This window comes from Vicia villosa, unplaced genomic scaffold (assembly GCF_029867415.1).
Source record: "Vicia villosa cultivar HV-30 ecotype Madison, WI unplaced genomic scaffold, Vvil1.0 ctg.001122F_1_1, whole genome shotgun sequence".
Lineage (NCBI taxonomy): Eukaryota > Viridiplantae > Streptophyta > Magnoliopsida > Fabales > Fabaceae > Vicia > Vicia villosa.
The window spans coordinates 542,337-557,766 of NW_026705489.1; the positions used below are offsets into that span (position 1 = coordinate 542,337).

General features: G+C 37.0%; 1 protein-coding gene across 2 annotated transcripts; it reads right to left on the reverse strand.

Annotated features, from left to right (window-relative positions):
• Window positions 1–5,068: 5,068 nt before the first annotated feature.
• Window positions 5,069–12,569, reverse strand: LOC131633410 (mitochondrial metalloendopeptidase OMA1-like). 2 transcript variants are annotated; one of them, XM_058904122.1, is made up of 3 exons: window positions 11,426–12,568; window positions 10,898–11,046; window positions 5,069–5,553 (listed from the first exon to the last, which is right to left on the reverse strand). In XM_058904122.1, exons 1-3 carry the CDS (start codon window positions 12,326–12,328, stop codon window positions 5,304–5,306), a joined length of 1,302 nt encoding a protein of 433 aa, XP_058760105.1. In that variant the 5' UTR covers window positions 12,329–12,568; the 3' UTR covers window positions 5,069–5,303. The 2 variants fall into 2 exon arrangements, with proteins under 2 accessions (XP_058760105.1, XP_058760106.1); XM_058904123.1 differs by lacking the exon at window positions 5,069–5,553 and adding an exon at window positions 10,356–10,515 and having other exon boundaries at window positions 11,426–12,569.
• Window positions 12,570–15,430: the final 2,861 nt, after the last annotated feature.

Consider the following 15,430-nt stretch of genomic DNA (forward strand, 5'->3'; position numbering starts at 1 on the left):
TATAATGATATAACTGTGATTTGACGTTATATGTGGTGTGAATTATATATGATATAATTGTAGATGGTGCTGAAATCGAATATATTATTCGGTGTTGCTTTTGGTGAGTTATTGGTAATGACATTGTTCATTTTGATCATGTGGTGATTGTTGTGATCGCATAATGATGATTGATTTGTTTTGAATGATGCATGATACATGTACATACTTATTGGTGATAACTATGTTGAGTTATGTGAGACGATGTTGCTCATCGGATTGGTGATGTTGTAAGTATGTCATATGTGTGCATTCATTCATACGCATTTTTGGTGATGGATCCCGGTGATGAAATGGATCAAAATGGTGGGCATAATTCCCATTGTGTGGAATTTGTGCTGGTTAAACTGTATCTCAGTGATGAAAAAGATCAGTTGGATGGGTGTATCCCATGTATGGTACCACATGCATAAGAGTCTGCATGGTCTTTGTATAAATTGTGACATGTCAGGATGAATTCCGGTGTTATGATTGTGTTGTGTTATTGGTGCATACTTTCGACTTGTGTTTGTGATTGGTATGAATTGATAAATCTGAATATGCTAAGTAAGGGTGGATAATTGCTTATGAATTCTATATCGGACGATTTATAATGCTATTTAATTATGATGTAGTCTCACCCTTACTTTAATGATTTCAGATTGAAGTAGCGGCCTAAGCAATCGGTGAGGATGACTCGTAGAGTTTATCCGGTTATGTTGGGTCGTGTCGGTCATGCTCTGATCTTGTAACACTGGGGGACGATAGTCTTAGAGTTTACTTGTGATACACTATTTTTCCATTATTGTATAATGTACCGTTGATTTTATCGGAAATGTTTTATAACATTGTTGAATGAGTTTCCGCTGTGTTGAACATGTATTTTGATATTTTTGGATTATTCCTAATAAAGCATGACAAACGACTTGGTATTCTATTTTTTTTATTAATTGTAGCATCCTTGTTGTGTAATTACTCTGATTTTTATTATATTTCTGCGGGGGTTTAGAAGGGTGTTACAATAGTGGTATCAGAGCAGGTCGGTCCGTCCGGCCAATTGTCTAGTCAGTTGAGTTGCGCGACAGTTGTATACTGTCGGCGTTTTATCCCTTGGTACACGGCATGTGAGTGAATCACTGTCGGTACTTGTTTGTTTTGTTGTAGGTGTTGGATTGAAACAGGTGAGGGAGAAGCTTCGCTTCTCGGTTGTGTTTCAGTTGTAAGACGATTGATTCAGTAGGCTGTTGTTGGCAACCGTGCAAGCGTTGTTGGAGTTGTTGTTTTCCGAATCGAAGGTGACTTGAAATTAGGACTTGATTGGTAGTTAAGTTGGAACATCTGGAAGGAAAATGATTAGAGGTAATTGATGATTATTTGTAAGAGAGGGAAATTAAGAAGTTGAAATGTATCAGCTTTGCTGATGGGCTGCGAAGTTTTCAGTTGAGTAGCCGTGCGTCTCGGAAGAGGTTTAGCTGCAAGTTTGCAGAGAGGATTGTTGTCGTATGTTTCAGAAATCGCACTTCGGCAATGGGATGTGTTGCTTAAGTTATAAGAATATTTGGAAGCAAAGAGATATGATAAGAGGCTGTTTGGAATGTGACCGAGTTGAAGAGAATGAGTTTTGGAGTGAAATTTTCGTAAGCAAAACGCAGGAAATTGCTGAATAGCTACAGAACTTCGAAAATTCATAACTGGAGTTCTGGACATCCGATTTGAGTTCCGTTTGAAGCGTCGGAAAGCTAAAGAGATGAACTTTGTTATAAAAATGGTTGCAGCAGCTGTAACATATTTAATTGTGACAGGATGATGTTAGAAAGATGTGAAGTTGCGGTTACGCGTGCTCTCAGGTGTTTGAGGATGACGTACGGCGTGCACGAGAGGACGATGGTGATGCCGAGCAGGTTACCATGCACAGGAGGTATGCTATGAGAGCATATCTTTTGTATCTTGTTGGCACATAGATTTTTATGGACATCACTGCCACTTACACTGATATCATGTACCTCCAATTTTTTGCTAATCTTGAGATGGTCCACCAGTGGAACTGGGGGGCTGCTTGCCTCGTATACTTGTACACGAAGATGGATGAAGGAGTTAAGTGGAATACGAAGCAGATAACCAGCAACATGTCACTCATGATGGTATAACTTCTTTTTCTTTGTGGCCTTTGTTAATTATTTTGATTCGGGAAACTAACTATTTAATTTTTTTATTTCAAGGTTGAATCCTACAGCACTTCCCCCGCATCTCGGGTTGGTTACTTGCGGAGGGTTATACTGAAGTTAAGCCTCTTGCCTGCGCATACGACCCCCTCCAAAGGAACTAGGCGGTAGAGTCGTTCTGGTTGTACATTGACCTGCTGGCACATGAGGACGTACACTTCACTTCATATGACGACCACCGTGAGACGATACCATTTAACGAGGTGTGGTTGTTTACAGGTTGGTTGGCTTGCGGGATTCGCAATGGCTTGCGGGATTCGCAAGATGGTTGCCTATATGCCTGAGCGGGTGATGCGTTAGTTCGGGTTCACCTAGACTATTCTCCGGGATCCTGTTGTTGTTACTCATCCGACAGTGAGACGGAGGAATACAAATGAGTTTTTTGATGATTTTGAGAATCATCTTGTTCCTGAGGAGGCCAGAAGTACCGTAGCTACATCCGACTGGAGCTACGAATATGGTTACATGTTATGGTTGTTTTGGGTGTCTCATCCATACATGATACTGGATGTTCCATGGAACCCACTGAGGCCAGTTCATCAGGAGATCCTAGAGGAGGAGCAGACTAGGGCAGATCATGTCACTGACGTGTTGCCCAGGTGTCATCGTATCATGGATCTTCCGCATGAGGGTATTGACCAAGGTTCATTTCCTTATGGATCCGATGCTAGACTGACTCTGGATGTCATCACGACGAAGGCTCAGGATGTTATGCTTTACATGAGGCAGCGGAGGAACGCCTCGAGGTGACAGGCCGACTCATCATACGCCATATCCAGTAGATTTTGTTGGTTTTTTTGTTATTTAGTTGTACTTTTTTGTTATTCAGTTTGGATTACATTTTTGCATCTCGTACTACTATAACACTTTACTCCTTCCATTCCTATTTATAAGCAAATTTGACTTTTTAAATTCATTGAATAAATGTTGTATTTGAATGATATGAAGATTAAATACATCATTTATTCAATGCAAAAGTTAAAATTTGCTTATAAGTAAAAATAGAGGGAGTATATATACAGGCCCGGCCTTGTGTGCCTGTGCAGCCAACCCCACAGCACAGGGCCTCATGTATTGGGGGACCTCAAATATTTTTTCAATGTTAATTAACATATATACTATTTTTATAAACTTGAGACAGTAATAACAAAGTAACAGCAGTTGTCAGCTGATATGCATTTTACAAACAGAGGAAGATTTAGTGCTTTCAATTTCATTTTTTAATTAAGTAGTTTTGTTCACCCAAACTATCCAAAGGTGTTACCAGTAAGAGTTATACATATACTTCTAAACTTAAAAATATATACACATGTTTCTAAATTTAAAATATATACATACAGTACACAACCACACCAATAAACATTTCATAGTTTTATTGCAAACTGTGAATTAATATTTTTATTTTAGCTATTAAATTTATAAATATTTTATGTTGCAATATTATATATATTTTATGGTTTGTCAATTTTTTTCTTCTTTATAGAAATATGTTATATATTTCATTTTATTTTATTTTATGATAATATATTTAAAAGTTAATAACTTTATCATTATTTTAAATTAATTTATTATAATTAAATTAATAATAATTGATTAAATTAAAATATTTTTATTTATAAGATTTTACAACTTTTTCATTAGTTTAATATGCTATTGATTTAATTTTTTTTTTGTCTCGTATGTTGGTCTGATGGTTCATTTTAGTCTTTTAAGTTATAAAATATTTATATTGATCCTTTAACTATTTAAGATTATTTAAAATGTATCATGTCCTTTTTGGTTTATTTAACGATACATTAAGCGATCAATTTTTGATTTTTTTTTTCTGTCGTTAATTAGACGAAATGAACTTATATGATATGTTTTAAAGAGTTAGAGATTATGAGTCATTTTTAAGTTAAGTGACCAATTTTAGTAAACCAGAGTACACGAGAGTATTAAAGTTTGTCAATATACTTTGTCTTCTCATGGTTGTTTGAGTTAGCAACAATTTTAAAAAATAGAGAAATTTTACCGACAAAAAGAATAAGAGAATTATAGTTGCATTTTTGAAAAATGTTTTTAAACAATTTTGTTAATTTTCTTAGTTTTTATGGTATTTACAATATAAAATTATTTTTTTCCAGTTTTTTTACATTTTATTTTACTATAAACCCTATTCTTAAAATAGAACATGGCCTCGAAGCGGTTTGGGCCGACCATATATATATATATATATATATATATATATATATATATATATATATATATATATATATATATATATATATATATATATATATATATATATATATATATATATATATATATATATATATATATATTAGTTTGGGATCAGTAGTTTTTTGTTATTCAAAAGTTTATGACTTTTTTTCAATTGTTCAAATATTTGTATTATGTACGAATCAACAGTAAATATATTAAATTTGTTCTGATAGTGGTAACAGTAGAAACCAAAAATATATTACCGGTTGAAAACCGCAAATATACTTCCATTTTCAATCAATTTTAACATTAAATAGTGCGCACCGGAAATATACTTCCGGTTTTAGATGGACATTTTAAAAAATGCAAAGGATCTTTCTTTTTCTTTTGAACATGGGGTGGAATAAGAAATTTCCATTTTTAAATGGACAAACTCTTAAATTAAAAGCCCAAAACAGCAGGGCATGTTGACTCTGTAATTTGGCGCATGTCATGTTAGGTTCATGGGTTGGTTCAACATCTCTATGAAGTTGTGTGCTGTTCTGGAACATCTCTCTAGAGTTGTGGTAAAACAAAGAATGAAGTTGATAAAACAAAGAATGAAGCCGATAAAAAAAAGAACAGAATCAAAAAATGGATATATTTCACCTACATTCTTTCGAAAAATGTTTATTAGTTAGGGGTGAAAATGAAATCTAAAAAGAGAGAGAGAGCCAATGAAACCAAATCACATACATACACCAACAAGTATAGTGGGTTTCTGTGTTGGGAAATCCCACATTTGTGCATTAAATCTAAGGGCACTGTGTATATTAAACTTTTTCAGTATACTATCATCAAAAAAAAGTTATGGCAGTCCTAAAGAAATCCTTCAACCCCACGTCCAGCTCTTACATTCTTATACATAGTAAGAGCTTCTTCCATTACCTGAGCTTGAGCAAGCAACTCTGCTCTTTTCTTTCCGGATGGATGAGTAGAGAGATAGTCTCTAAGCGAAGATTCGCCAGTCACTTTTCCCAATTTCTCGTAAACTTTAGGTGCCACGCGGGGATCATAGCCCGCTGATGCAAGTAATAGAATTCCAATGTAATCAGCTTCTATTTCCATCCTGAAATTTTTTGAATAAATTGAGTTTAGTCACAAATTTTTGTAACAATAAAAAATATACATAAAGATATCATTCACCAAATCCATAATAAACAATGTATCACAAAAGGCTTAAATATTGATCTCATACATACTCTGTACTAGTTCTGTGGCAACTATCTTGAGCTCTCATAATATCTGTTTATTACTCGCTCATTCGCTAAAGCTATTTAGTTTGAGTTCGTATTTAGTAATGTTGCATTCTGTTTATGAAATAACTCTTGAAGACATGTTTGATAATAATTTTCTATATGATACCTGATGAAAGGTCGTGTAATGAATGCTATTTCATCGACCAGTCTTCACAGTTCAGACTATTTGAAACAGTTTTATCAAGTAGAAATTAAAACAAAGTTGAACTAAACACTTACATACATTCAAGAAATCAATAGTATCTTAACCCACTGTGATTATACAAGAATCAACATCAACTGTATCATCAACATTATCAATAAACTGGAATAGTTTTTTTACCACAGTAAAACAGAAAATTGAAATGCAAATGTATATCAATTAACTTAAAAATTGTTTGTGCCTAAGTGAACCCTACGAAACAAGTTCGTAAGATATGGGTTACATTACATCCCACTTATATACACTTTTTCTAGTAATTTCTCACCCAATGTGGAACTCTTAACACATGCCCCCATGCCAGAACACTACATCTAGAGTGTAACCCAAGATGTTTGAAAGCAAGTGAGCTGACGAATGTCGGATAGGTTTTGATACCTTCTTAAAAATTGGATTGTACCTAACTAACCCTACGAAAACAACTTATATGAGACTTTTAACAAATTACAATTGCTAATTTGTTTCTGTTTTTTTAACTAATCTTTCTCACTTTTAAAATAATAGAAACTCTAATTATTCATATTATGTTAAATGATAAACATCTCAAATCCAATTTCACACATAAGATAGGTATTAGTATTCATGTAATAGAGTAGTTTACAATATATGCTATTTCCTTTATCTTTCTATTCTGTTATGCTGAGCTGTCAGCTTGTTATGATGAGCTGTTAGTTTGTTACATTCCTCACAGCTATTCTGTTAGGATCACATGGCTATATATAGTAGCCCCTTGTATCATTGTTCAATCAGATAATACAATGAGAGTTTCTTTCAATTCTTTCTCTTCTACCTAATTCTATCATGGTATCAGAGCGTAAGTTTTTTTTTTTTTTTTCGATCCATGGAACCTTTATTCCCTTCCTCTCAGGTGAAGCTTTCTCACCTAATTTCTGTTAAGCTTGACGACAAGAATTTCAAACAGTGGAAGCAGCAGATTGATGGCGTCGTCCGTGGCCATCGTCTTCAACGCTTTGTTACTGTTCCGGTGATTCCGCCACCGTCTCCCTCAGATCCTGCATCTCACAGTGCGTTTCTTGAGTGGGAGCAACAGGATGCTCTCATCTGCACCTGGCTTCTCTCTACCATCTCCGATGCTCTTCTTCCTAAGCTCGTTGAATGCAAGCACACGTGGCAGGTTTGGACAGAAGTTCATCGCTACTTTGATGTTCTTCTCTCCACCAAGGCTCGTCAACTCCGTTCAGAACTCCGACGCCTTACGAAGGGTTCACTAACGATTACTGAGCTTATGACACGTTCACGAGAGATCAGTGAGTCGCTAACCTCCATCGGTGATCCTGTTCCTCTTCATAACCTAATTGAGATTGTTCTTGATTCGCTACCTGAGGATTATGATTCTATCGTCGCCGCCGTCAATAGCAAAGATGACGTTAGTTCCTTGGAAGAATTGGAGTCTTCCTTGCTTGCTCATGAGTTGCGATTGGAGAAGCATCGCAAAGCTGCGATTGCAGAACCGGCAACGGCGACGATCAATCTCACTCAGGCAACACCTTCTCCGGCTCCGGTCGCTTTTGATCAAGTCGTCTCGGAGGCGTTTCCTCGAGGAACGAGTCATGTTACCGCTAATGCTGAGAATCACTCCTATGGCGCACGTGGTGGTCGTTCTGGTCGCGGTGGTGGTCGTTTTGGCCGTGGTGGAGGTCGTTTTGGGAAATCCACGTGTCAGATCTGTCACAAACCTGGTCATGATGCTTCAGTATGCTACTATCGTTATGCAAATTCCAGTGGTGCCAGTTATCCACATCAGCAAGCTTCCTTCAATCCGTTCCTTGTGGCTCCTCGTGCTGTTTATCATGTGCAGCTTGCTTATGCTTCTCCCAGAGCTGCACCTCCCAGATCTTCTGCACCACATGCCTTTTATGCAGGTACTGAAGCTAGCAACGCAAACCAGTGGTGGTATCCTGACTCAGGAGCTTCTCATCATGTTACTCCTGATGCCTCTAATGTGTCTGATTCTGCCTCTGTGCCTGGAACTGAACAAGTCTTCATAGGTAACGACCAAGGTTTGTCCATCAACTCTGTAGGATCTATGTCTTTTCCCTTACCTCACAAACCTCACCTATCTCTCACCCTTAGAAATCTCTTACATGTCCCTCACATCACCAAAAATCTTATGAGTGTGAGCAAATTTGCTCAAGATAATGCTGTATTTTTGGAATGTCATCCTAAGTTTTGTGTTGTCAAATCTCAGGCTACTTCTGAAGTCTTACTCAGTGGTCTTGTTGGTGCTGATGGCCTCTATAAATTCTCCAATCCTTCTAAATCTTTCTCTCTTCCTAATTCAGCATCCTCCTCCTCTCCCTCTCTCAGTTTTCCACCTGTTCCCTCTGCTCCCTCTACTCCTAGTCTTACTTCTTCTTCCTCAAATTATGCTTTTACTCAGCCTGGCAGTCCCAATGTTCCTCATGTTTCTCCCATGTCTTCTTCCTCTTCCTCTGCTGCTCCCTCTAACAACTCTTCTTCTTCTGGTCAGCAGCCTATCCCTCAACCTCTAACAGCCATTCCCATAACCTCTTCTCCTTCTTCCTCTCCTGCCTTCATTCTCTCTGATCCAGCTGAAGCTAGTACTCTTTCTCCCTCTTCTTCATATTCCTCTCCTTCAGTTGGACCTTCCCCTAGCCCTAGCCCTATCTCCAATCCTGCTGCCACAACTTTACCTTCCATTCATCCTTAAAACATCCACCCTATGCAAACTAGAGCCAAAAGAGGAATCACTCTCCCTAGACTTCACCCTACTCTATTATTAGCCCACCTTGAACCTACATCAGTTGAGCAAGCCTTGGCTGCTCCTAACTAGTTTCAGGCCATGAAGGAAGAACATCAGGCACTGCTGAGAAATCAGACCTGGACTTTGGTGAAAGCTCCTGCTGGAAGGAAGCCTATCGGCTGTAAGTGGGTGTTCAGGACTAAGGAGAACCCTGATGGTTCCATAAACAAGTATAAAGCCAGATTAGTGGCTAAAGGGTTTCATCAAAAGGCTGGTAGTGATTTTCAAGAGACGTTTTCTCCTGTCATTAAACATGTCACTGTGAGAATTGTCCTTTCTATTGCTGTTACAAACAGGTGGCCATTGCAGCAGATTGATGTTAACAATGCCTTCCTCAATGGCATTCTTGAAGAGGAAGTCTTTATGCAACAGCCCCCTGGTTTTGAAGTTGCTGACAGAACTCTTGTTTGCAAGTTAAATAAGGCTATTTATGGTTTAAAACAGGCTCCTAGGGCCTGGTTTGATAAGCTCAAGAGTGCCTTGGTTCAACTTGGTTTTAAGGCCAGTAGATGTGATCCTAGCTTGTTTTTGCTGCATCAAGGTAAACTTCAGATTCTAATTCTGGTTTATGTTGATGATATCATCATCACGGGTAGTTCTGCTCCTTTTATAGCTTCCTTGATCAAGCATCTCAATGACAGATTCTCTCTCAAACAGCTGGGACAACTTGATTATTTTCTAGGGATTCAAGTGACTCACCTCTCCAATGGTTCTCTTCTCCTATCTCAAACTAAGTACATCACAGATTTGCTTTCAAGGCTTAATATGTTGAATGCCAATGGCATGCCTACCCCTATGGTCTCTAGTAGTAAATTGTCCAAGGTTGGGTCTACTGCAGTTGATGATCCTACTCAGTTTAGGTCTGTGGTTGATGCCCTTCAATATGCTACCTTAACTAGGCCAGAGATTTCTTTTTCAGTCAACAAAGTCTGTCAGTTTTTGTCCAATCCTTAAGAGGATCATTGCAAGGCTGTTAAAAGAATCTTAAGGTACCTAAGTGGTACTCTACACCATGGTCTTCTTATTCAGCCTGCTCCCTTTCAGCAACCAATGCAGTTGCTAGGGTTCTGTGATGCAGACTGGGCATCAGACCCTGATGATAGGAGATCCACTTCAGGGGCCTGTATATACCTTGGTCCTAATGCTGTTTCTTGGTGGTCCAAGAAGCAACAACTTGTTGCAAGGTCCAGTGCTGGAGCAGAATATCGCAGTATGGCTCAGCTAGCTGCTGAACTCATTTGGATTCAGTCCTTGCTTAAGGAACTCCATTATTCCCTTCAAGTTCCTAAGATTTTGTGTGATAACTTGAGCACTGTTACTTTGGCTCACAATCCTATTCTCCACAACAGGACTAAGCATATGGAGCTTGACATCTTCTTTCTGCGAGAGAAAGTACTCAATAAAAATCTGATTGTTGTTCATGTACCAGCTCAAGACCAATGGGCTGATATTCTCACCAAGCCCCTGTCTGCTGCCAAGTTTGTACCTCTTCGTTCCAAGCTGCGTGTGTGGGATAAAACTACCTTGGGAAACCTGCCAGCAGCTTCTAAGGGGGACTAATAGAGTAGTTTACAATATATGCTATTTCCTTTATCTTTCTATTCTGTTATGCTGAGCTGTCAGCTTGTTATGATGAGCTGTTAGTTTGTTACATTCCTCACAGCTATTCTGTTAGGATCACATGGCTATATATAGTAGCCCCTTGTATCATTGTTCAATCAGATAATACAATGGGAGTTTCTTTCAATTCTTTCTCTTCTACCTAATTATATCATCATGGTACTACACCTGAAATGATGAAAAACTATTGGTTGGATTAGGTCTTAAAACATGAATAAAGCAATTCATCTGGAAGGCCATAGAAAATGCACAACTACATGACTTAACATATCTGAACATGTGATGACAAACGGTATGGTAGCATTTGACATATGATCGAAACATAAAATGACAGCCTAATCCGTTCGCTTCGTTTCCACCCATTTTAGTAGAGCAAAAAATAATTCATCTTGACCTTATTTCTTGACTTTTCTAAATAATTAGAGGTCACTCCTATACTAGTCAATCTAACAAACATAGCCTATGTATCAATGAAATGAATCTACTATTATTAAAGAAGAACACATAAACTCAATGGGTTATAAAAAAGAGCTAATGAAGGAACCATTACCGTCTGGAGAAAGGCAACCGTAAGAAAAGCGATGACATTGTGTTGACAATATCAGGTGTGACGAATTGAATAAGTACCAATTGCAGAATAAAAAACCACAGATTCTTTGTCATGCCCTCAGCACTATGTCTAGCCACAGCATGTCCAACCTAATTATCAAGCAGGAAAGTGTTAGATTTTGCCTCCTAAACATATTAAATTTCAGAAACAATAACCTTGGTTGAATAAATAGCTTAATTGTGTGTTTCTAGCATAAGCGCTTATCATATAATTGCTTATGTATAGACTATTTTTCAAACAAAAAAAAAAAAGATAAAATAAAGTCAAGCTATTTTCATATAAACTATAAGCACTTATCATTAGCTAACCTATAGAGCTGATAGAAATAAGCTGAAAACAACTTATAGGCATGTTATGAGTTGTTTCTATAAGTTCTCTCAAACAGGATCTCAGGTGTTTATACAAATAGATAAGCTCAAATCAATCAACACAAACAGGCCTAACGAGTTAAGCAAATCAAATGAATACCTCATGTCCAATAATGGTTGCAATCTCAGCATCACTTCGAAAATGTTCAAGCAAACCCGTAAATACAACTATCTTCCCACCAGGTAAGCAAAAGGCATTAACAACCGGCTCATTCACCACCAAAATCTCCCAATTCAATCCATCTAAATGCCCCGTATCAGGCTGCGAACCTTTTTTCCTACTCTTATGAACCCAATTATCATCAAGAATCTCATCCTCTCGATGCCAATTCCCTTCAACTTTCTCTCCATTATCCGTCAACGCACTAAGCGTCTCCCTCCCATTCTCTTCACTCACCGTAGCATTCTCCGAAGCATACCCTAAATCACTCCACACATTCTCCTTACTCAACCCTCTCTTCAACGCATCAACAATCTCATTCGCTATCATCCTCACCCTCACACTCTCAGGATGTATTGCAGGCAACAACTTCCCCTTAAAAGACACCTTCATCTTCTCAAACTCACTCTCCCCAAGCTTCCTCTCCATCGCTCTGGACATCAAAATCAAATGCGTTCGCTTCGTGTAAGGAACAGTTTCCATATTTCCAAAATACACAGTAACAAAAACACCTGAACCAACCACAACAGCAATCAACACATGTCTAGGATTCTGAATCCAACGTCTTGGACCTCTCGCCCTAAAATGCTGCACATTTCGAGGATCCACATAGTAAAGTCTCCTAAAACTCTTATTAACTTCAAAACCCTCTTTACCTAATCTCTTAGAAACTGAAGAAAACGAAGAAAACCCATTAAAGATAGCACCTTTAGAACGTGAATTCAAATACCCAGATTGTAAAGCTCTCGAACTAGGTTGAAAGATTGAATTTTGAGATGAAACCCTCGAAGCCAAGGTGTGAAAACCATCAACAACGAGCTTTCCTCTTCTATACCATGCCATGGTCGCAAGAACCCGGTTACAAAGGAGATGAAAAAATTGAAAATTTGCGGTTTAGATGAGTGAAAAAGTCAGGGTATGAGGTGAATTGAAGCATGAAAGAAAGATGAATGAAAGTGGTTGAAAAATGGAAGAATCTGGATAGAGAATTCAAGAAGAGACGATACACGTGTGTGGGAAGAACAAATCGCGAAAATGTTTCTTGTGAGAGAGGAAAACTCGAAACCGAATAATTGTGGAATAAAGAAAATTTTATTGGATCAAACTAGAAAATAAATTTATTCTTGATGGTAAAATGATTTTTTATTTTTAACAAACCCTTTTTTAATTAAAAAATTTAAAAACACCGCTTCATCATAATTATACACTTCTTTTAGAAAACACACTCCCCAATGATACACTTCATTTATATCTTTATCAAGTATTTGATTTTTTTTACATGTATTGATAAACTTTGATAGTGTAATTAATGAATATTGTTTCTACAAAAGTGAAAGGTTTAGTGCATCTATAGCTATTAGACATATACTTATCCACCAATAGATATGATCAAATAGATATGATCAGGGGCGAAGCCAAGGCCCAGCTAGTCCGGGCAGGCGCCCGGGCTTAACCTCTATTTTCTTTGTACTCCCCCTAATTTAATAGTTGATTTTTAGACAAAATCAGAGGCAAAATTAGTAAAAATAAGGTGTGAAAATTAAAACGGATGAATAATCAATGGTGTAAAGTTTTTGCCCAGGCTGTCTAAAATTACTGGCTCCGCCACTAGATATGATCAAACGGACTTCAGCATTTCACGCTAGAAAACGGGAGGTGGTTCTAACCATCTCTCGTATATAATGTATTCACGACAATTTTTCATGTACGTTTTTTTATCTGTATCTTGTTTTATTATTTAAATTCATGAACTAACTTGGATGTTGGAGTGTTAATCTTATAAATTTCATCCATCATTTCGTCGCGTCGGAAAACATTCTCCACCGCACGAGTGGGCTTCAAGACTTCATATCCATCATTTATAGTTCCTTGAACAAAACAGTACATTCGTATGTGGAAATTGAAACAGCGGGAAAAATTGAGACTAAGCTATATACCAACTTAACTCGAAAACAGATTACCAATGGATTCACCGTCTCACGCTACTCCTTTGCAAGAACCACCCGTTCTTTAAAGCTCTTCACTCGGTCGAATCCAATTGCGTAAATCTTGTCGAAAACCTCCAAATCCACACTTTGATCTTGGAGTAAAAACCCTCACAATTTTTCTGATGAGACCCCATATGATTCTCAACCCAATCTCAAGTTACAACCTAAATCGAACGTTATCAACCAAGTCTAGATGGCACCCAAACAATGAATTATATGTATATTTTGCTTGTGTGTATGCATAGAGAATGAAGACAATGAGCAATCTTAGTATGTGTTTATAGTTTCATCAATTTGAAAATGATGCATGTGTGATGTATTTAGAGTGGTGCAAGTAGAAGGCAAAAGGGAATCCCAAAAATGTGAAAAAGAATGCAAATTTTCTAAAAAACAATAACATGTGTCGACACATACCTATGTAATGTTATATGTCGACCTGCAGCAGGTTATGTGTTGACAAAAAGTTACAGAAGCTAAAGGCTTTAAAACTGCAGCACATGTGTCGACCTGAAAGTCGTATGCGCCGACACATAGAAGTAATTTCTTCAGTATGTGTCGACCTGAAATGCTGCACGTGTCGACAGATAGTTACAGAAGCTACACGCTTTAATACAGCTGTACATGTGTCAACCTTTACCTTGTAGGTGTCGACCTGTACACTTGCTTTTTAAATGAAAAATGATTTTTTCATGCCTGAAATTGATTTTTGATGTCATGTAACCCATTTTTAATGCATGATAGCTTTTTTCAAACATGTTTTGGATGTATTATAAGATCCCTAATGTATAGGCACACATAATGACACAGAGATATCGTTTAATGTACATCAATGCTAATAGTTTCCTAAGTTTTGACATCATGTAAAATATCTAGTGGGCAAGTGCGTTTGGGACATTCAAGCAAACATGTTCATCTTCTTAATTGGATGAAGATTCTTTGAGGATTGTATGAGAGGTTGATTCTTGAATGATGTTGTTAGTTGAGACTTCCTAATCTTTTCTTGTTACAAAGATTCCACTAGATAAAACTTCTTCGTCTTCTTTATATTCTCATCTTGATGAAGTTTCTCCATTGGATATTGAATCTTCTGATGATCGTTCATCCATCTAGATTGTTCTTTGAAAGGAGATTACTAGATTTGAATTTTGTTCTTATTCTTCTTTTTCATTAGAGTTTTTTGATGAAGTTGCTAGAGATTTTTCTAGGTTTGAGCTCATCCCTTCATCTTTTAACAGTTGAATCAACTCATTAATTAACTCATCCTTTTTTCTAGGTTTCTCTAAATAACTAAGCTTTTACCATACTGCACTCTGGAACCAACTGAGAGTTTAATCCAAATGATCTTAAATCGATAAAGCTTTTAACCAGGCCGAGCTCAAGAACCCTTATGGAGATTTTACTAGTTGATCTTCATAAACCAAAAGAGTGTTTTTTCTTCTAGGTGAAACTCACGAACTAAATAGAGACTTTCTAAGATAATTTCCCAATAACACAATAGCTTTTACTAACTTAGCTCGAAACCAAACAACTTTCTATGGAAGGATATTTTACATAAGAGATAACACACTCTTGGTAAGTTAGAATTTAGCCCTCACCCATAACAATAATCCTCACTTAGACTCAAGAATACTCTCGAAGCATTATGGCTAAATATATGTTAGAAAAATAAGAGATTTAGAGAAATGATGAGAGAAATGAAATGTGAGATTTAAATTTGTTTTCTGAATGTGAAAAGTGATGGATAAGCTCTTTATTAATAGGCCAAGGCATTGTATAAATTTGGAAATATTCCATAGGAAAAATCAATGTCATAATTGATTAGGCTAATCAATTATAGACCTCAAAAAAGTGATTGTTAAGGAATTAAATGGAAGGTTATGATATTTAGTTGTATCTAATCATTAATGGATTATTCTAATTGATTTTAGACTTAACCAAGTAAGACCTAATCAATTTG